We start from the raw sequence: 23735 nt of genomic DNA, 5'->3' as shown, positions 1-23735 counted from the left end.
CGGGCCCAGCCGCTCCGTGGCACGTGGGATCTTCCCGGACTGGGTCACCAACCCGTGTCCCCTGCATCGGCAGGCGGACTCTCAACCACTGCGCCACTAGGGAAGCCCTGCTAGTTTGTTTTTTCAGCCCTGTACTATTCTTTGATATTTGCACATTGAGTTATATGAATCAATGATTGTGAAATAGTAAAGCACATTCTCTCCAATGTATTTAAAAATTAATATTTCTACTTAAAGTAATACTTGCAAATTGTTAGAAAAGATAATAATTTATAATAATGTTATAGAAGATCAGCAGTACCCTGCCTTACCTGTCCTTTTTAGTCTGGTTCCCAGAGATAACTGCTTTTAACTGTGTTTATAAGTAATATGTCTAAATGGCTATTCTGTGATTTATCAATTTTAGGTAATACCTGTTGATGCCTGTTGTGGTAGATGAGCCTCTTCCTCCTCCTCCCCCTCTTCCAGCCCTTGTAGTATAGATACTTAAGAATTCTTGATTAATTCAGTGTTTACATTATCCTGACTGCATAAATATCAGTGCTGAGCTGAGTTTACCTTGCTTCCCCGCCCCCCCTCCTTATTTGCTTTATTTTTCTGTGAACATATTACTGATTTTTACCAAATACTTTGGAAGACCTGTGGGGATTGGGACCCAGGAAACCGATGCAAGATGTTACTCTGGCTACTGCTGTTGCCGTGACAGTGAATTGTTTTTCATCCCCTCCCAGAGGCTTCATTGTCTTTATTAATGAAGGTAAAGTACAGTCTCACACCTTCACAGTTCCCGACCTGACAGTGTCTTAACTTAATGCTCCTCTGTTTTGTTCGTGCTTTCTGTTTGGAACTCCTGTTACTAATCTATTAAGACCTTCTAAATGAATTTTTTTTTTAACAGTACACAAAATGGCTTTTATTTCACATCCACTCATCTTTCAAGTAATTACATAGCTTCTATATTATCACACAAGACTGCCTATTGAATTTTTAAATCAGTTTTTAGTAGTTTCAAGTATCTTTTCTTGTTCTTTTTTTATTTTTTGCGGTACGTGGGCCTCTCACTGTTGTGGCCTCTCCCGTTGTGGAGCACAGGCTCCGGATGCGCAGGCTCAGTGGCCATGGCTCACGGGCCCAGCCGCTCCGCGGCATGTGGGATCTTCCCGGACCAGGGCACGAACCCGTGTCCCCTGCATCGGCAGGCGGACTCTCGACCACTGCACCACCGGGGAAGCCCTCTTTTCTTGTTCTTTGATTATTTCCTTGACATCTTGTTCTTGGTTCATGGGAACAATGTGGTATAGTGGTTAAGAGCATGGTTTCTGCACCCAGACTGCCTTAGCCTGAAACCTGGTCTCTCACTTTCTAACTCTGTAGTCTTGGTCTTGGGCAAGTCGCTTAACCTTTCTTTGTCTCAGTTTATTCTTCTAGGCCAAGGGTTGGCAGACATTTTGTGTAAAGGGCCAGATCATAAGCATTAGGCTTTGTGGGCCCAGAGGCAAAATGAAGAATATTTTGTAGGTACTTGCAAAACAAGGGAGAAAAAATTTCCTCAAGTTTTTTAATCGATGAAATTAAAAATACAATACTAATAATGGTTGAGAACTCTTTTTTTGGTAATAAAGGTTTGCTGATGAGAAGAATGAAATCTTTTTTGGGGGAGAAGGGATAACATTTTACTTAATTGGAGTTTAAAGTTACTGTTCCCTATCATCAAAATTGATCATAAATGTTCCTATTTAATGCTGATTTGTAATGAGATTTAATGTATTTCACCTTTGAATATATCTTTTTACATAGATAAGTATTGCCAAATACTGATATCAATCTATGAACATATATATATATTTTTTTTGGCTGAACTGCACGGTTTGTGGGATCTTAGTTCCCTGACCAGGTATTGAACCCGGGTCCACGGCAGTGAAAGCCCGAGTCTTAACCACTGGACCACCAGGAAATTCCCCCAGTGGTTTTAATAGAGCGTATTTATTGCTTGGAAGACATCTGTAGAATTATGTTAGATTCATTTCTCATATTTACCCTTTAGCAAATCATTGCATTACCAACTAATCACTTCCAATTGAGGACTACGTGGAACTCCTTGTTGCACAGTTAAATGGGTTTTGAAATGTGGAACGTACTTTTGTACTTGTACTGAGGTCTGAAAAATGCTGTTGGAACTGTAGTTTGACTTTGGAAAATATATCTACTGCATACTTGTGTGGGAGTGGAGGTCTCGAGTCTTATTTTGATTTTTGACAGCATCAAAAGTGTATAAAGGGGCTTCCCTGGTGGTGCAGTGGTTGAGAGTCTGCCTGCCGATGCAGGGGACATGGGTTCGTGCCCTGGTCCGGGAAGATCCCACATGCCGCGGTGCGGCTAGGCCCTTGAGCCATGGCCGCTGAGCCCGCGCGTCCGGAGCCTGTGCTCTGCAACAGGAGAGGCCACAACAGTGAGAGGCCCGTGTACCGCAAAAAAAAAAAAGTGTATAAAGCAGCTTGACATTACCTGTGATTCAAACAATGTCAGTTGTCCTTGAAATGACTTTACCTCGGTATAGGTTTTACAGATTTTTAAGTGCTGTTGCCCTTCTAATTTTAGGTTGAATTCATTGAGAAATATTATCAAATGTGCAGCAAAAACTAATTTCCAAAGCCATTCAGTGTCTAGTAACAGTGGTTGAGGGAGTTCTTCTTGTTCAGGACAATTTCAGTCTCAACCCTGAGCTTGAAAAATTTAAATAAAACTATACCATTGCTGAGCCATTGTATTGTTGTGTGGTAGAACGTATCAGGATATTCAGTTTTTATTTCTGAGAAAAATTTTATGGAACTGATAGTTAAGTTCATGAGAGTGGATGAAGTTGGCTGTTGACACTGCTGGTTCAATAACACATCATAGATTCAAATATTTTTATGCAGAGTACCTGCTGATAGATAGCATAATGAACACTGTAGGCTATAAGCACCTTGCATTTAAGAAATATTTATGTAATTTACTTAAAAATAGAAATAATAAATCCACATGTTAACATAAGTAACATATTTTTGTAAAAAAAGTATATTTTGCAAAGTAAAATAAAATTTTGTAAACACCTTGCATTTTCATAAGATTTGTAAACTTGTCCAGCTAAGCTTTTTTCTGCTCCACACATGTTTACCGCCATCTGTCATTATTCATCTTAGCAGATGCCACTTCAGGTTGTACTGAATTAGTATTTTCTCAACCAATTTGGAAAACATTCATGGCTGTAATTGTTCCTTACAGGCTGTTCTTGGAGCAATTATTTTCATTGAGAGACAAGTCTTAAAGATGTTTTATTTTCTCTGGACACATTTCTTTGTCTGCTGTAATCAAACACAATTTAAATCATGATTGGTAAATGACTTTCCTTGCTTGGTTAACAAATGAGCCATTCAGAATCTTACTCTGGTTGTAGCCTCATTTTCATTTTTTATTTTTGGGAAGACATTTTGCTTGTGATGAAATGCCTTGTTTTAAATTTTCTAATTTTCTTGATTGTTGCTCTGATGAGTTGGGAGTGAGTGCTGTGTGGTAGGGCATGTCATGTTATTACCTTAGTTGGTAATGTCTACCTATCTTGTATTCTTCTGACATAGCTACGATGATATTACATGATAAACATAATACTTCAATATCTAATTAGATAAAAAAAATCTACACTCCACTGTGACTTAAAAGTGTGACATCAGAGTCTACTTCGTTCTTTTTTTTTTTTTCGGCCACGCCTTGGGGCTTGCGGGATCTTAGTTCCCCGACCAGGGATCGAACCCAGGCCCCAGCAGTGGAAGCGCAGAGTCCTAACCACTGGACCACCAGGGAAATTGCCCTTTGTTCTTGCTTTGATATGAGAGATATTTACTGGTAATTAAAAATGTCAAAGTATGGCGATATGCCTGACACTTGAAATGCTGTCATTGTCACATGTGTCCCTGAGATTTGTAGTGCACTGAGCAGCAGTATAAGGGGATGAACACACCTCATATAGTCTCTGTAGTAACTACTCAGCTCTGCTGTTGTATCACGAAAGCAGCTTTAGTGTGTAAACAAATGACCATGGCTGTGTTCTAATAAAACTTCACTTGTAGACACTGAAGTTTTAATTTCATAGGATTTCCACGTGTCACAAAATACTGATTTTTCTTGACCACTTAAAAATGTAAAAATCGTTCTTCATGCAGCAGGCTGGATTTAGCCCTCGGGTCATAATTGCTAACCCGGTGCGGATTAAAAGACTCAATATGTGTCAAGCACTTTGAATAGGACCCAGGGACATAGTAGGCTGTATAAATGTTTGCAGTTGTTATTATTAGTTTTATTATCTCCCTGAGGATATTAGTTAAAATTTTTTTCTTAGAATCACCTGTTTTCTGATTAATATTTTTGGTTTCTTTATTTCACATTGGAGGCTTTCCTCACAAGTCTGATCATTTTTGGTGGACCACTCTTAATTTAAGATTGAGACTCCCAGTATTGATTGAAAGCTCTGCATGTGAGTGGATTTTGCTGAGTGGTGAGCATTGCTGTAGATGGCAAGCCAGCTTTTTAAATGGGGGGAATCCCAAATGTCTGTATCTTTTCCATGGTTCCCCCTTCATTTTCTCTTGGGAAGAACCCTCCAGTCTCCTGCTTTGGAGGCTGGGAAACCCACTGTGTATCTGTGCAGCAGGCCGACTTCAACTTCATTCCCCTGTTTTTATCCTCTGCCTCATTACTCTCTGCAACCTTGGCTTCAGAGTCCAGAGTCTCTTCATTCAGATTTCTTCAGAGTGCACATACATGGTTTCCTACTCGGGGGTGAAAGACTCGCAGACTTGAGCCCCCTGCCTTGCCCAGTCGTTCATGGTGCTTTTCTCCAGTTCTTTCACCTTCCCAGGGTTCCATGGGACGGATTGGCTGGCTTCTTGTTAGGGTCTCCTTTGGCAGGCGGGTATGTTGGGGGCATCCTCAGCTCCGCCAGTTCAGTTACTAGCACTCTGTCACCTTTCCATCTTTCACACCTCCTTTGATCTTATACTTGTGGGCTTACATCTTTTTATTTTCATTGCTTTCATTTCACTGCCATGGAATACCCAACTGTACTTAATATAGCACTTGGAACATAGTAACCTTTTAGAGAATGTTCCATTACTTGGACTAATGGCACCTGTGGTGTTTTAACATGTCCTTTGGCCAGTGATCACTGCCCACTATTTCTCTGGACTCCTGTTTCAATGATGAGGTTTCACTTTAAAGTTTGTTGAGTACAAATGTGTGTGTGTGTATGTTTGTGTGTGTACACACACATATATACATTCAGGCGATTCTGGGATATAGTTTATGATTTATGGAGTCTCAACTTAAGTCAGGACAAAGTGCACTAGGGTGTTATTTGTATATTTTGAGGGTGTTAAGACAGAATTTGGTTATTATGGATTTTCAGATCCACTAATGTTTACTTTCCAGCTAAGATACATTAAATCAGGAGACAGTGAATCAGTACATATAGAAGAGGAAGGAGATTTATTTTATGTATATATCAGATATTTCACAAATTAAATACAAAATATTGAGCATATCATTTCTTGTTCATAGTGTTCTTTTCACTCATGATAGTAAAATTGACTTGGAATAATTGATCTGAAGTGTTAAATAGCGGTATAAGTCAGACAGCAAAACAAGGCATTATTTGAAGGGTAGTTAAATTATAAATGAATGGTGAAGATAATGAGTGCTCTAGGACTGTAGAGAAAAGAGTGCTCACACTATGCTTAGTGAGTAGGGTTTCAGGTTCTGTGGGACAGGTGTGTGGCGGGGGAGGCAGGTGTGAACAGGAGCAGAGGAATGCTAGAGCATGCTAGGTGTTGAGAACGTGGCTTGCCTTACTTTGTTCTGGTACTTTTTTGCAAATTGCGGTTCACACACAATTTGTATCAAAATCGCTGAGAATGCTTTTTAGAAAATGCAGATGCCTGGGCTGTGGCCTGACATTCTGAATCTTTGAGGCGTAAGCATTTGCATTTTTATCCACATGCTCCACACGTGTTTTTTATGTACCTTGAAGTTTGAGAACTACTGGTTTGGAGGACAGTTGGGAATAAAGTTGGAAAGCGAGCTTTCAGACTGTGGAGGGTCTTGAATGTCAATATTTGGCTTTTCATGTAATGAAGAATCATTGAATATTTTTGAGCTGGTTAAGTAAAATGATGGAAGTGGTAACTTCACAAATATTAAAAATAGATTGTACTTGACCTTTTATTTGGCTAAACATGCCTTTACTGTGTGCTTTGCATGTGTCATCTTGCTTCATCCTCAGAAAATATGAGTTGTAAGTAGTGTTTTTCTCATTATGCAGTAGGGTTTGATAAGTGGTAAATGGGATTCAGGCTGAGTCTACAGACTTAGCAGGGTCTGTCTCATACTAGAACCTTTGGTCTTTTTTTGTTTTAAATTTATTTAATTTATTTATTTTTGGCTGCACTGGATCTTTGTTGCTGCACGCGGGCTTTATCTAGTTGCGGCAAACGGGGGCTACTCTTCGTTGAAGTGCGCGGTCTTCTCATTGTGGTGGCTTCTCTTGTTGTGGAGCTCGGGCTCTAGGCACGTGGGCTTCAGTAGTTGTGGCACACAGGCTCAGTAGTTGTGGCTCGTGGACTCTAGAGCGCAGGCTCAGTAGTTGTGGCGCACGGGCTTAGTTGCTCCGCGGCATGTGGGATCTTCCCGGACCGGGCTCGAACCCGTGTCCCCTGCATTGGCAGGCGGATTCTTAACCACTGTGCCACCAAGGAAGCCCAGAACTTTTGGTCTTAATTTTGATGCTGGACTGAATTTCCTTTTTTTTTTTAAGGATTAATGTAGTAGTGGAATGTGCAGGGTGAATCGAAGTGGAGAGATTGGGAGCAAAGAAATCAGGATACTGTTGCACTGAATCATGTGAGATTGTAGAAGCCTGGTCCAGCATGGAAGCAGCGGGAAGATAAAGAGATGGGCTTAAAAGTTGATATGTAGAATTGTGGATATTGTAGAAGAACCCACAGGACTTGTTGATGTCATTGGGGAGTCACCCTAGTAAACTGGTAAAGACCAGGGACTCTGGAATTAGATTGCCTGGGTTCAAATCCTGGCTTTTCTACTTATTATCTCTGGGACCTCATGAATTTGGTAAGTTGCTTAACCTATCTGTGCCTTAGTTTCCTCATCTGTAAAATGAGAAAACTGTGCCTACCTCTCAGGGTTGTTAAGGGGGACTAAATGAATCAGTGAGTGTAAAGCCTTTAGACCATGTAAATAAATCTGCTAATAGCACTGTTGCATATGTGCTTCTTCTGCCTCAGATGCTCCTGTGTATTTCCATGGATGCTTGTAATAACTCCATTGTAATACTTACCAAATGTGTTATAATAATTTATTGACGTGTTTGTCTCTCCAGGATTTGAGTCCATTAATGGCAGGGACCTGGTTTTATTCATTTTTGCATTTTCGGTAGCCATCATAACACCTACATTTACAGTAAGTGTGTAATAGGCATGTGTGGAATGTATGCTTGGGTATGTGAGTGAGGTAACTTGAGCCAAGAATGCTGATGACATTGATAGGAATAGTGACTTTTGGAAGGGTTGCTTGTTTTGGGGGACAAATGTTAAAATTCTATTTTAAAATTTATGATGATAGTACGACATCAGTTGATATGTTCAATATGTAGAGATTTATGCTTGGATTTTGACTGAGAAGTCAAGACAAAATATTAATTCTGGGGTCACTCACATAGAGTTTAAAGCACAAGCCAGAAGCACATTCAGAGCCTTCCTGAAGGAGAGCAGGTAAAGAGAACATCCATTTATTTAAGATTTTTTTTTTTTTTTTTTTTTTTTTTACTGTAAGTTACAACATGTTTCTGGTTTCAAAAAAAGTCAAGCAGTACAGAAGGACATAAAGTGCAAAGTCTCTTCCCTCCAGATTTCCATTCCCATTCTTCAGAGGTAACCAGTCTTGGATCATTGCTTATGTTTCCTTCCAGAAATTATCTAGGCGTATATAAGAATTTACATGTTTATTTAAACTGATGGGATTTTACTGTATGAGCTGTTCTGTGTCTTTGTGTTTGTTTTCACTTGCAGTATTTGGGATATCTTTACATATTAACACATAAGATCTACCTCATTCTTTTCAGTGGCTACGTTGTATTCCATTATATGCTTATTCCATACTGTAGTTAATCTCCAGATGATGATCATTTAGGTTATTTTGTGTATTTGCTATTCCAAATAGTGATTAACATCTGTATGTATAGAACTTGTCAACTTGTATGAGTTTACCTGTGAGATGAATTTCTAAAACCAAAATTGTTGGCACACTTAACATTTTGACAGGTGTTGCCAAATACCTACACACTAATGGTGGGGATGCCTGTCTCCTTGTTACTCTCACAACTGCTATTAAGGTTTTTCTTAACCTTTGCTAATCAGATTGGTAAAAATGATACCTCACTGTTTTAATTAGCATATTTTATTCCTCATTTATACTGAAGATCTTTTCATATATTTATTAGCTATGGGACCTTGGCTATTTCAAAGTATTTTTTTTGAGTAATATCTCTTCAGCAGTGTGCTGTAGGTTACTTAGGGATAAGGAGGAATAATCTACCTTGGGAGATATGTCATATATACGACAAAACCGTAACATTTAAAGGTAGTTTTTACATAATGGAAACTTTAGGTGAGTGGTGGGAAGGTGAGAGGGAAGACTGGTTTTGGGAGGGAGGGTGGAATCAGTTTTATACACATTAAGATTGAATTATTCACTACGTTGCCTTAAAGATAGGTCTTTTGAAAGGTACTGCTAAAAGCATCAGCAGTTGCACGCTGCTTATTTCTAGTATAGATTTATGTAAGGAACATTGTTATCCACGAAATTACTGGATATATATGTATAAATTTTTGCATGTTGCATATTATAATTAATATATATAATTATTTATGTTATATTACCCTTAAGTAAAAAAAAATTCCTGTTTTAGGCATATCGATAGTACTGGCATTCCAGTCAGAGGTTGGGACTAGGAGAGGTTTGAAAGTAATAATAATATCGTGGAAGGCACTGGTGAAACCAGGAGAGAGCCTCAGTTATTGAAACATTGAGAGAAAGCAGAGCTGAAAACCAGGAAGTCTTCTGATGCACAGTGAGAGGGAAGAGCATTAGGACTGTTAGGAGGTGGGGTGATTGGACAGTGGGTTTTTCAAGTTCCAGTTTATTGTGGTTATCATTGGTAAGGGTCTTGGGAGTTCCAAATACATTGAGTGCAAGTGGTGTGTGTGTGTGTGTGTGTGTGTGTGTGTGTGTGTGTGTGTGTGTGTGTGTGTGTGTGTGTGTGTGTGTGTGTGTGGTTGAAATCCTTGGCATGAATTAGATGCAGAAGAGGTGCCATTGGGCCTCAGTTTTCTACTTTGCTTTCTGCGAGGGTGGGGAGCAGATGGAACTTTCTGGCAAGAGCACCTCAGTGGCTGGTTGTCTTTGCTTGGCTGAACTTGTTCCTCCTTGTCATTGCAGCTGCCTTGGGTGCCGCTTTCACCCTCTGTTCTCAGCAGATAGTACGCTGTTGTTGCCGCCTAATGGAGTGAGGGCAGGGGTGACTGGGCAGGGTGTCCTAGCCAGGTCTGCTGCCCCTGGGCTCTGGCCCTTTTCTGGCCAGCTGCCTCTGGACTGGGGTTGCTGTTGCACCCTTGGTGCCCTTGGTTGAAGGCTCTTGAGCCTGCCCTGTATGTCACTTTCCTTTTCAGTCCATCTCCAGCTGTTTTACATTTTATGGGGATTTCTCACAGCTTCGGGTTTCCTGTGAATTTTTCAGCATGGCTGTGTAATAATTGACAAAAATCTTTTGCATTATTTTAGGGTTAGGTGAGGAAAAGAGGGGAAGGAGGCATTGCATTTTGTGCTCAGTTGGCTGTCTTGGTTTTCCTTGTTAATATTCTGTTCAGTGTCGTCTTATAGCTGACAGACTTTATTCATATTGTTTTAGAAAGGTTTCATATTGGTCCTGGATTGAGCAGTTACTTTAGTACTTTGTGGTCTGTCCTAGCAGTTTTGAAAATAAAATTTATTTCCTATAAATCAATAGAAAATAGGCAAAGGATATGAAGAGGTGATGGCCTCATTCACAGCAATAGAAATGAAATGCAAATTAAAACCATATTGTAAACTATTTTCATGTGTCAATTGGCAAAGATCAAAAAGTTTGATTAAACAGTGGTGGCTGTGGTGTGGAGAAACAGGCATTGCTGAAGGGAGTGGAAGCTGGCAACCTCTAAAGAAGGCAGCTAGGCAGTGTAGGGGAGGAAAAATAATTTTCCGTCTACCCTTCTGAGCTCTTAACTGTGATAAAAGATCAACAGGAGAAAAATAGAAGTTTATTCACGTGTACCTCATGTATACATGGGAGATACCTAGGGAAAAATGAGTGGCTTAGAATTCAGTTTAATACCCTCTTAATAGGGAAAGGGGAAGGGGAACGTAGGCCTCTTAAGGGAGAGTAAATGATTTTTAGAAAAGATGAATGGGCCTTAGAAGAATAGATGAGAGGTATGATAGTTTGTGACAAAGTTAGTCTCAGTGTTGTGTCAACTTCTAGGCGCTCTTGTGATAAGAGTCAGTATTCCCTGGTTGATGAAACTGCTTAATTTATAATTTATGATAATGGAGTTCCTTTTGGAGAATCTGTCTTTAGGCAGATAAGGAGAGTTCAGAGAAGGCCTCACCCTGCATTTGCTATTTTTCAAGTGCCTACAGCTCAAAATAAAGTGGCAAAGTGGCAGATTTTAAGGTGACATATTCTGCTACTCTTCAGCAGTATCTACCAAAGTTAGAAATGCACATAATCTTTGACCCACCAATTCTGTTTCCCTGGATTCATTGTACCTATATACTGATACACGTGTGAAATATGTACTGGATGCTTACTGGAGAACGATTTGTAATAGCGAAAGATCATAAGCTACTTAAATGTCCATCGATACGGGATTTATGGAATTAAAAACTGGAATGTTAGAGTTGTAAAAATAAATGAAGTGCTTTATATACATATATGTAATGATTTCTAGTATATATTAACTGGGAAAAGCAAAGTAAAGAGGCATATATAGGGTGTTATGGTTTGTGTAAAAAGGAGAAAATATGTGTTTGTATATACATAGAAAATCTGTGGAATGATATCCAAGCAACCAGTAATATTTTCTCTGAGTTGAGAAACCAGATGGTTAGGAGTAGGGATGGGAGAGAGACTTTTTACTCTATACCCTTTGAACCCTTTGTATTTTGTACCAGGTGCATTACTGATTAAAAAATCAAGTATAAATAAATCAAGTCTGACTTAAATTTTCATTAATAGACTCTGTGATGATAGTCTCATTGTTGCCTTATTTAGGAGAGGTGGGATGGAATTCTGTTCTTTTGAAAATTCAGCATTTATGGACCTTATTAAACTCCCAAAGTAAATATTTCATTGATTGCTTTTAAGGCACCACAAGAAAAGTAAAATACTCGTTTGTTTAATTGAGAACAATTTGCTCTGGTTCTCATTTCTTTTTATCTGGTGCCATTTTTATTCTGTTAATTTTAATGAAGCAAAGAGAAAGGAAATTGAGTCCATGGCAGAGCCAAGGGAAACCATAATTAAAGTGCTTATTGCCAGTAAACCAGCACTCTCTTACCTAACGATTTTGATCCACACACTTAGGTGTTTATCCAATATACTGTTGTTAGGTCCACAATGCTAACTGCTAATTAGCATGGGTTCCCCTCGATAAACAGAGGACTTATAAACAAGTTGTGGCTGTCTTTTTTGTTCTTAAAAAATTTCTTTGAGGCATATCCAAGAATTGCAGGGATTATTAGACAAATAAAATAATTTGGAAGGTTTGATAAAAAGGAAATAGTTCTTTTAAGTAGGTGATAGAGGGCAAAATCTGTTGTATCCTCCCATGTTATGAAGTTAGTGTGGAATCCCCAAAGGACCATGACTTATTTTGCTTTTATTGAAAAAGTTCAGTTTTAAATAAGATTTATTTAGGGAAACTAAGTGAAAGAGCATTCCAGGACACCAAGTAAAATAAATGTGAGATCCTAATCATCTCATGTGATAATATAGGTGATGAATTAATTTCATATGTAAAAATAAACAGTGGTTGTGATAGAAAATAGCTGTTAGTCTGATTTGTTGGCACCTTTCTTGGACATATAGATTCGATTTTTGGGTTTGATTTTGTTTTTATTTTAAAAAACTTTATTTTGAAATAATTGTAGACTCATAAAAAGTTGCAAAAACAGTGTGGAGAAATTCCATGTACCTTTCACCCAGCTTTCCCTAAGGTTAATATAACTATGGTACATTATCAAAACCAGGAAACTGATATTGACAGCACAGAATAGACTGCAGACTATACTAGGATTTCTCCACTTTTTACATGGACTCATTTTTTTTTCTTTTGTGCATATAGTTCTGTGCAATTTTATCACATGTATAGATTCAGGTAACCACCACCACAATGAGGATTCAGAACTTTTCCAGTCCCACAAATGAACTTGCTCATCACCTGTATTCTGCATTTGTCCGAATCGTTCCTCATGGGGTCCTCTGATTTGCTTCTCTATCCCCAGCTTATTGGTTTTGGGCACTCAAGGCATTTTATAATTTCTCTTCTTTAAATTTAAGATGTGTATTATGGCCCAGAATGTGGTCTATCTTGGTGAATATTTAATGTGAGCTTGAGAAGAACGTATGTTCTGCTGTTGTTGGATGAAGCAGCTAAAGATGTCAGTTATATCCAGTTGATTGATGGTGGTGTTGACATCAGCTTTATCCTTACTGATTTTCTGCCTATTGGATCTGACCATTTCTGATAGTGGAGCGTGAAAGTCTCCAGCTATCATAGTGGATTCATTGTTTTCTCCTTGCAGTTCTATTGGTTTTTGCCTCACATATTTTGATGGTCTGTTGTTAGGTGGATACACAGTAAGTACTGTTATGTCTTCTTGGAGAACTGACTCCTTTATCATTATATAATGGCCTTTATCCCTGATAAGTTTCCTTGCTCTGAAGTTGGCTGTGTCTAAAATTAATAAAACTCTTCCTGCTTTCTTTCTTTCTTTTTTTTTTTTGGTACGCAGGCCTCTCAGTGTTGTGGCCTCCCTCGTTGCGGAGCACAGGGAGGGTCCGGACGCGCAGGCTCAGCGGCCATGGCTCATGGGCCCAGCCGCTCCGCGGCATGTGGGATCTTCCCAGACCGGGGCACGAACCCATATCCCCTGCATCGGCAGGCGGACTCTCAACCACTGCGCCACCAGGGAAGCCCCCTGCTTTCTTTTGATTAGTGTTAGCATGGTATATCTTTATCCACCTCTTTACTTTTTTAAAAAAAGATTTATTTATTATTTATTTATTTTTGGCTGTGTCGGGTCTTAGTTGCGGCATGCAGGATCTTCGTTGAGGCATGCGGGATCTTTGTGGTGCGCGGGCTCATTGTTGTGGCGAGCAGGGTTCTCTCCAGTTCTGGTGTGTGGGTTTTTCTCTCCTCTTGTTGTGGTGCGCAGGCTGCAGGGCACGTGGGCTCTGCAGTTTGCGGCACACAGGCTCTAGTTGAGGTGTGTGAGCTCGGTAGTCGTGGCACACGGGCTTAGTTGCCGCGCAGCATGTGGTATCCTAGTTCCCTGACCAGGGATCGAACCCTCGTCCCCTGCATTGGAAGGCGGATTCTTAACCACTGGACCACCAGAGAAGTCCCTCTATCGCTTTCTTTAAAAAATAATTTGTTTTTGAGATGTGTCCATGTTGGTAATTGTAGCTCTAGTTAATTAATTTTCACTAGTGTATTATATCTCATTGCTAAGATATTAAAATTTTTAATTTTAAATAACTTAAAAGGTATAAAGTAGCTTTGGAATAGGGTATGACAAGTAAGGACTTTATATATTTCAGAATATTTCTTTATAGCATTTTCTAATTGGGCTCAATAATTACTTGAGACATTAAACTGAAATCTAGAGTTATGATTGACTGTTGGCTTGATATGAAGTCTGAGTTGGAGTCAGCTAGTGTTGGGGTCCCTGTCCCCATGATTAAGGAGGAGGAAAGTAGTGTGTGGCCTTGAGTTCAGGGGCAGGTGATACGAAGCCAGATCAGTATTTCCCTCTCATATTCAGAAGGCCCAGCTGTCCATGTGCATTGGGGAAGCCTCATGTCCTTAGATAAGCAGCTCAAGCCAGTCCCAGAGTTCCAAAGGGAATGTGGAAGACGTGCTTCCAAATTCTGATCTTGGCTTCGATGTCTTTGTGGAATGAGGAGGGACGTAGGTGAGAAAGTAAGTCACTATTAATGTAAATTCTCTTGTAACCTGAGCTTCCTTTAGCCACCGAACCCATGTAGTTTCCTTTCATTGTGATGGTAATCTTTTTTTTTAAAAAATTAATTAATTAATTAATTTTTGGCTGCGTTGGGTCTTCGTTGCTGTGCGCGGGCATTCTCTAGTCGTGGTGAGCGGGGGCTATTCTTTGTTGTGGTGTGCAGTCTTCTCATTGCAGTGGCTTCTCTTGTTGCGAAGCACAGGCTCTAGGCGCGCGGGCTTCAGTAGTTGTGGCTCTCGGGCTCTAGAGTGCAGGTTCAGTAGTTGTGGCGCATGGGCTTAGTTGCTCCGTGGCATGTGGGATCTTCCCGGACCAGGGCTTGAACCCGTGTCCCCTGCATTGGCAGGTGGATTCTTAACCACTGCGCTACCAGGAAAGTCCCTGTGATGGTAATTTTAATTTAGTTTAATTTATTCTTCATTATTTTATTGTCAGTGAGAGACTTTTTCTGAACAAGTTGAGGTAAAACATGATCTTGAACTATGTTACGTGTAATTTGATGAAGACTGTGATTCATTTTGTAACTGATCTGTTAGTTTTCCCCTTCGTGACCAAGCACAACAAATAATGAAGACAGTAATAATTTATTTACACTCATTCCTTCCTTCAACATAATGCTGTTTAGAGAATGCCTGTTATATGCTAATGTAGACATCTAGAAAGATGAATAAGATAGTTCTTATTTAAAAAAAAAACCCCAGCAAAACACAACAGCTCATGATTTAGGAGACTAAGAATGCCAGCAAGAAGTATATGTGCATTACAGCAGGATGAGAGGCACTGTGTGTGACTCCTTTGGAATTGGGAGCCCTTTCACTTTAATAAGTGTAGGTAGCACATGGTAACTACTTGAACAATTTTCTGCCCTTAGCACATTCAAGCCATCCAGTCTCTATTTCTTTAGCACCATTGTTTTAGACTATTTTTAAATAAGTTATCATTGTTATGAATTTGCTTTGAGACATTTTCTTGGGCAGAGGTATGCCCATTCTAAGATCTACAAGTATAGATTGGGATTTTGTGTTATGTTGGCTAAGACAGATTTTAGCCTCATTTTTCGCCTTGTATAACTTTGTATCTGATGTCTAATATATTTAAAAATAAAGAGAGGTATGATTTCTTTTACTAGGTTTAGAGTTTCTTACATTTAGGTCAAGGGTAAGAAAAGTATGATGATTACTTTGAACACGTTTGAAATTTCTTTTCATTCTTTATAGGTTGTCTTGTGGAAATGAAGGTTTAAGGACAAGTTATCTACCAGATTAAAAGATGGGATCGAATAGCAGCAGAATTGGTGATCTTCCTAAAAATGAGTACTTAAAAAAGTTATCAGGCACAGAATCTGTCTCTGAGAATGACCCGTTCTGGAATCAGCTACTGTCATTTTCTTTCCCTGCACCAACTAGCAGGTAAGAGTGTGCTTGGAGATTGAAAATTTGTATCAAGGGCCACATAAGCTTGTGTGGTATGCTGATTTAAAAAAATTTTTTTTTATTTTAATGATCTGTCTGCCCCTCCATTTGTTGTATATGTACCAGTAGAAAATTCAAAAAGTATGAAAAGGAGGAAATAAGTTTTTCTTTTTCCTTTCCCCCACTCAGCCACCTCCCTTGCCCAGAGATAATTCCTGGTAGCAGTTTCTTTTGAATGCTTCCAGAGGTAGTAAAACTATATTATTTCATGTAGTTTTACAAAACTGTTTAAACACAAATGGTAGCATACTACACATACCTTTCTTTTTTGTTTTTGCTTGCTGTCCCTTGCTTTTTTCCCCCACAGTTAAGTAAAACATATGTATATGCATATATGCAACTGCCTTATTCTTTTAAATGACTGCAGAGTGTGCATAGATTATATGAAATCGGTTTTTCATATATGGACATTTAGATTGTTTCTAATTTCTTGTTATAACAGATAATGCTGCATACATAATTTTTCAAGCATACAAATAAATCTCCAGTATAAATTCCTCAAAGTAGCATTGCTGGGTCAAAGTATATGTGCATTTGTAATTTGCCAAACTGCTCCATGGAAGTTGTACCAATTAACACTCCTACCAGCAATGTATGAGAAGGTCTGCTTCCCCACCCCTTTGTCAGTTTAATGCATTTTTAGATTCTTTGGCCTTTGTCAATTTGGTAGGTGAAAACCAATGTCTCATTTATTATAAAAACTGACAGACACGTAATTATGTAGAGTGACTAGAATATTGAATTCCCATTACTCAGTATCTAGATTTTAAACATTTTTATTTATTTGTTTTTAACAGCTTTATTATGTAGACTGAATAATGGCCCCCTAAAGATACCTGTGTCCTAGTCCCTGGAATCTTTGAGTGTGATATGTTACAACATGTATCAATATTTCATTCCTTTTTATTTCTGAGTGAGATTCCTTTGTATGAATATACCATCTTTTCTTTACCCATTCATCAGTTAATAGCCATTTGGATTATTTCCATATTTACTTCATCTATTTTTTAGGGTTTTTTAAAGTAAATTAAAATATGGACATTTTCTTTTATAACTGTAATACCGTTATCACACCTTACAAAGTTAACAATAATTCCTCTTACCCAGTCCATTTTCAAATTTCCCTAGTCGTTTTGTAGTTCATTTGTTACAATTAGGAAATAAATAAGGTGTATACATTGCATTGCAATACATTGCAATAAGGTAGTTACATTTCTTCTGTCTTTAATCTCGAATAGAGGTATGTACTCCCCAACTCCTGCCACTGTTTTTTCCCCTATGCCGTTACTTTTTTTTTTTCTTTTAACAAACTGGGTCAGTTTTTCTGTAGAATGTTCCACCTTCTAGACCTGCCTGATTGCTTCTCATATTTTGTTTTTTTATTTACTGTATTTTCTATAAATTGGACATCAGATTTAAAGGCTTGATAAAATTTGGGTTAAACATTTTTGGTAAGAGTATTTCATAAGTGATACTAGGTACCTTATATTGTATTTCATTAGGTTACAGAAAATGTGTGGGTTTATATCAGTTATCATGCTAAGACTGATCAGAGGTTTGAGTGTGTTTTAGCATCCATTGATGATTTTGGTCTGAATCACCTGTTTCATAAGAGATTCCAAAATGGTAGTATTTTTAATTTGGTCATTCCTTGTACATTTATTAACTGGAATTCTCCTGTGAAGGAGTGCTTTCATGAATTAGGATATATAAAACATTGTTTTTACTACATTATTAATAAGGGTAAAAACTTAATCTACTGATTTTCAGTAACGAAAATGGTGTAATAGTGATAAATAAGTCTGTATTTCCCCTTTCCCCTGACCCCAGGGTTGGAAGGGCTATCTCTCTTGAGTATGAATTTTAAAAATATATAAATATTGATATGTAAATAAAATATATGTGTATGTGTGTTGTGGTCTTTTAACAATCAAGGTTATGTTTATTTTTATATGTTTAAGGATTAAGGATTATTGGTATTTCCTTTTTGTGAATTGTTTATATATTTTGGCAATACATTTTAATTTCTGACTTTTGGATATAGTTGGATTGGACTTTACAAGGTTGGCTTAGTTTGCAGTTTTTGTGATAATGTGGATTAGTTGTATATTATGGGAAGTGGATACATACTACTGCTTCTGAGATCCTTGGAAAATTAAAGGTGGTTGTGGATTGGTGGGAGAGGTCAAACTGGATATGAGCTGTAGCGTCAGCAAGTTTTGAAACCATTTTGTTAATCCTGAAGGAATTGTCATTGAGTATCACTGCTCATGTAGTAATAAGACTTAGAGAAAAAAGGGCATATAAAGAGAACATTATTTATTATCCAAAATAAATTTTCTTTTCACTTATGTAAACTGTAGTACAATCTATATATGCTCTTCCAAAAGACATTAAAGAAGACTTAACTAAATGGTGATGTATACCATGTTTAAGGATTAAGAATTGTAAAAGTGTCAGTTGTTTCCAAATTGACCTGTAGATTGAAGGCAATTCCAATTAAAATTCCAACAGCTTTTTTGAGGGGGTGGGTGAGGAGATCTTGATAAGCGCATTTTAAAATTTGCATGGGAAAGAAAAAAAACTAATAATAGCTAAAGTACTCTGAAGAAGGGAAGGAAGGGGTGTGTGTGTGTGTGTGTGTGTGTGTGTGTGTGTGTCTGTACATGTACTTGATTTATGCAAAGCTGGCAATTCAGAGCATTGGGGAAGGGATGAACTTCTCAAGAAATAGTGATGGGAATAATTTGTTAGCCATTTTTGTCTATTTCTTTCTAAGTTTTACATACTTGTGCTGGTGCCTTGCAGTTTGAATTATTATGACTTTATAGTTTGTTTTGCTAATTACTGCTTTTTCTCAAAGATCCTTTGCTGTTCTCATGTGTTTATTCTTTTTGATGTCATTTCTTTTTCTTAATTCATCCTAGTTTATAGAGAAAAGTATAAAGGAATCTTAGAAAGTATAAAAAGCTGTAAAGTGAGTAAACTGCACATTGTGGGGGCATGGGTGGCTATTCAGACTATCCAGAGAAGCTTCGTTTGTGGTGGTGCATATGCTTTTGGCACTTTTGTCACTTTTTTTGAGGCCCCCACCCCCCACCCCAGCTCCTCAGTCTGGTATTTGATGTGTGAACCTTGACATTGAGCAGGCCTTGAGGTAGAAGGTGCCAGCACCTCATTGACAGTCAGGGATGGAATTACCTAGTTTATGAATTATTCAAGACTAAGAGGAATATCTTTAGGGAAGACTCTGAATCCAGACATTTCTGAGATTGCTCACTCCTGGAATTCCTTGGATCCTGTATGTGCTGTCTTCAAGTGCAGCCAAAAATTGATGGCTGCCAGTTTTTTTAGAAGCACTAAGTCCTTCAGGACTAATCTAATCCTTCCTTACTATAAACTGTTTTTTGGCACTAGAATAACCAGATTTTGTTATAGTTTCCAAGCATGGTTGAAAAATCTTTAGATTCTTCAATAGTTTTTAACTTTTTACCTTACTAAAATTCCTTGTGAAGCAAAGGTCTGAAATAAAATCAAGGTTAATTCAAGAGTAGGGACTTCCCTGGTGGCTCAGTGGTTAAGAATCTGCCTGCCAGTGCAGGGGACATGGGTTCAAGCCCTGGTCCAGGAAGATCCCACATGCTGTGGAGCAACTAAGCCTGTGTGCTACAGCTACTGAGCCTGCACTCGAGAGCCCGCGAGCCACAACTGCTGAATCCTGCGTGCCTAGAGCCCGTGCTCCACAACAAGAGAAGCCCCCACTGGCTGCAGTTAGAGAAAGCCTGTGCACAGCAACAAAGACCCAGCGCAGCCATAAATAAATAAATAGATATATAGATAAATAAATATTAATTCAAGAGTAAAGTTTAAGTAATATACTGTTTGTCTTAATAAAGTGTTTAAAAATTACTTATATGACTGATTTCATACTAAATATAGCAGCAAAACCAAAAAACAAAACTGTGCTAAAGACAAAGGTAGTAGAATCATCTATATCCACAATAAGTAGTTAAGGGATACATGAAACAAAAAGGTGTTAAATATGATGTCAAAACACTAAACTATGTATATATAGTTTATATGTATAGTTATATATAAATCTCATGGTAGCCACAAACCAAAAATCTATAATAGATGCCCACGAAAAAAGAGAAAGGAATCTAAACATAACACTAAAGGTAGAAGAAAGGAACAAAAACTACAAAAACGACCAGAAGATGATTAACAAAATAGCAATAAGTACATACCTATCAATAATTACTTTAAATGTAAATAGACTAAATGATCCAGTCAAAAGACATAGAGTGGCTGAAGGGATACAAAAGCAAGACCCATCTATATGCTGCCTACAAGAGACTCATTTCAGATCTAAAGACACAGACTGAAAGTGAAAGGATGGAAAAGTTATCCCATGCAAATGGAAACAAAAAGAAAGGAGTAGCAGTACTTATATCAGACAAAATAGACTTTAAAACAAAGACTGTAACAAGAGACAAGGACGTTACATAATGATCAAAGGATCAATACAACAAGAAGATATACAATTGTAAATATATATATGTGCCCAATATAGGAACACCTAAATACATAAAGCAGTTAAGAAACATAAAGGGAAAAATTGACAGGAACACAGCAATAGTGGGGGACTTTAACACCCCACTCACATCAATGGACAGATCATCCAGACAAAATCAGTAAGGAAACTCTGGTCCAAATGACATATTAGACCAGATGATATATGTTTATTATATATATTCCATCCCAAAGCATGAGAATACACCTTCAGGTCCACATGGGACATTCTCTAGGATAGATCACATGCTAGGGCACAAAACAAGCCTCAGTAAATTTAAGAAAATTGAAATCATACCAAGCATATTTTCTAACCACGGCAATATGAGATTAGAGATCAGTTACAAGAAAAAAAAAACCTTCAGAAAACCCCAAACGTGTGGAGGGTAAACAATATGCTACTAAACAACTGTTGGGTCACTGAAGATTTCAAAGAGGAAAGAAAAAACCTGGAGACAAATGAAAACAGAAACACGATCATCCAAAATCTATGGGGTGTAGCAAAAGCAATTCTAAGAGGGAAGTTTATAGAGAGATACGGGCCTACCCCAGGAAACAAGAAAAATCTCAAACAATCTAACCTTATGCCTAAAGGAACTATAAAAAGAAGCAAAACCCAAGGTTAGTAGAAGGAAAGAAATAACAAAGACCAGAGCAGAAATAAATGAAGTAGAGGCTAGAAAAACAATAGAAAAGATCAATGAAACTAAGAGCTGATTCTTTGAAAAGATAAATAAAATGGATAAACCTTTAGCCAGACTCATCAAGATAAAGAGAGGACCCATATAAATTAGAAATGAAAGGGCAGTTACAACTGACAGCACAGAAATACAAAGGATCATAAGAGATTACTATGAACAATTATATGCCAGTATAATGGACAACCTAGAAGAAACAGATTAATTCCTAGGGTGTACAGTCTTCCAAGACTGAATTAAGAGTAAATAGAAAATACGAGTAGACCAGTTACCAGTAATGAAATTGAATCAGTAATCCAAAACCTGCCAACAAACAAAAGTCCAGGACTAGATGGCGTCACAGGTGAATTCTACCAAACATTTAAGGAAGAAATAACACCTGTCCTTCTCAAGCTATTCCATAAAATTGCAGAGAAATGCTCTTGAACTCATTCTGTGAGACCAGTGTCACCCAGATACCAAAACCAGAAAAGACCACAAGAAAAAGAAAATTACAGGTCAATATCACTGATGCAAAAATTCTCAACAAAATATTAGCAAACTGAATTCAACAGTACATTAAAAGGATCATACACCATGATCAATTGGAATTCATCCCAGGGATGCAAGGATGATGGTTCAGTGTCTGCAAATCAATATGATATACCACATCAACATATTGAAGACTAAATCATATGATCATCTCAGTAGATGCAGAAAAATTGACAAAATTCAACATCCATTTATGATAAAAACTCTCAACAAAGTGTAGCTATAGAGGGAACATAACTCAGCTTAATATATGACAAGGCCACATCTAACATCATACTCAATGGTGAAAAATTGAAAGCGTTTGCTATAAGATCAGGAACAAGAAAAGGATGTGCACTCTTGCCACTTTTATTCAACAGAGTATTGGAAGTCCTAGCCAGAGAAGTCATACAAGAGAAAGAAATAAAAGGAATCCAGGTTGGAAAGGAAGAAGTAGAACTGTCACTGTTTGCAGATGACATGATACTATGTACAGAAAATTCTAAAGATACCACCGAAAAGCTATTAGAACTAATAAATGAGTTCAGTAAAGCTGCAGGTTACAAAACTAATATACAGAAATCTGTTGTGTTTGAACTAACAATGAACTATCAAATAGAAATTAAGAAAATAATCCTATTTACAATTGCATTAAAAAAAACACTTGGGAATAAATCTAAACAAGGAGGTAAAAGACCTATACTCAGAAAACTGTAAGACATTGATGAAAGAAATGGAAGACAACACAAACAAATGGAAAGGTATATCCTACTTACGGATTGGAAGAATTAATATTGTTAAAATGACCATACTCCCAAAGGCAATCTATAGATTTAGTGCAATCCTTATCAAAATACCAATGGTGTTTTTCACGTAACTAGAGCAAATAATTCTAAAATTTGTATGGAAACACACAAGATCCTGAATAGCCAAAAAGATCTTGAGAAAGAAGAATAAAGCTGGAGATAACACACTCCCTGATTTCAAACTATACTACAAAGCTGCAGTCATCAAAATAGCATGGTACTGGCACAAAAACAGACACAGATCAATGGAACAGAATTGAGAGCCTAGAAATAAACCCACACACTTATGATCAATTAGTCTACAACAAAGAAGGCAAGAATATACAATGGAGAAAAGACAATCTCTTCAGTAAGTTGTGCTGGGAAAACTGGACAGCTCCATGTAAAAGAATGAAATTAGAACATTCTTTAACACCATATACAAAAATAAACTCAAAATGGATTAAAGATTTAATGTAAGGCCTGAAACCATAAAACTCCTAGAAGATAACATGGGTAGTATATACTCTTTGACATTGCTCCTAGCAATATTTTTTGGATATGTCTCCTCAGTCAGGGGAAACAAAAGCACAAATAAACAAATGGGACTACATCAAACTAAAAAGCTTTTGCATAGCAATGGAAACTGTTGAGAAAATGAAAAGGCAGTCAGTCTATTGAATGGAAGAAGATGTTTGCAAATGATATATCAGATAAGGGTTTAATATCCAAAATGAACAAACAACTCATACAACTCAACATCAAAAAACAAATAACTGGATTAAAAAATGGGCAGAGAACCTGAATACACATTTTTCCAAAGAAGACGTACAGATAGCCATCAGACACATGAAAGGATATTCAATACCACTAATCATCAGGGAAATGCAAATTAAAAGCACAACGCAAATTAAAACCACAATGAGATACCCCCTCACATCTGTCAGAATGGCTATCATCAAAAAGACAACAAATACGTGTTGGTGAGGATGTGGAGAAAAGGAAACCCTTGTGCCCCGTTGGCAGGAATGTATGTTGGTACGGTCACTATGGAAAACAGTATGGAGGTTCCTCAAAAAGTAAAAATAGAACTACCCATTTTCCTTCTGGGTATTTTTCCAAAGAAAGTGAAAACACTAGTTAGAAGAGATACATGCACCCCTATGTTCATTGCAGCATATTTACAACAGCCAAGGTATGGAGGAAACCAAAGTGTCTGTTGATTGCTGAACATACCAGAATTCATGTAGCCATTTACCTTTACCATTTGGATTGCTTCCAGTGTTTTCCTGTTACATATATTGAATAAT

At 37.8% G+C, this 23735-nt stretch overlaps 1 protein-coding gene across 3 annotated transcripts in view; it reads left to right on the top strand.

Annotated features, from left to right (window-relative positions):
- Positions 1 to 23735, top strand: part of DYM (dymeclin) — a 379359-nt gene that overhangs the window by 5708 nt on the left and 349916 nt on the right. For all 3 annotated transcript variants that reach the window (XM_030867896.2, XM_060310367.1, XM_060310368.1), the window contains exon 2: positions 15606 to 15797. In XM_030867896.2, the coding sequence (XP_030723756.2) occupies positions 15658 to 15797 (140 nt within the window). In that variant the 5' untranslated portion in view covers positions 15606 to 15657. The remainder of the gene's footprint in view (positions 1 to 15605; positions 15798 to 23735) is intronic.

The sequence above is a fragment of the Globicephala melas genome, chromosome 13 (assembly GCF_963455315.2).
Source record: "Globicephala melas chromosome 13, mGloMel1.2, whole genome shotgun sequence".
In the NCBI taxonomy this organism is placed as follows: domain Eukaryota; kingdom Metazoa; phylum Chordata; class Mammalia; order Artiodactyla; family Delphinidae; genus Globicephala; species Globicephala melas.
The sequence above is the reverse complement of the archived record's forward strand: the minus strand, read 5'-3'. Positions and strand labels throughout refer to the sequence as shown.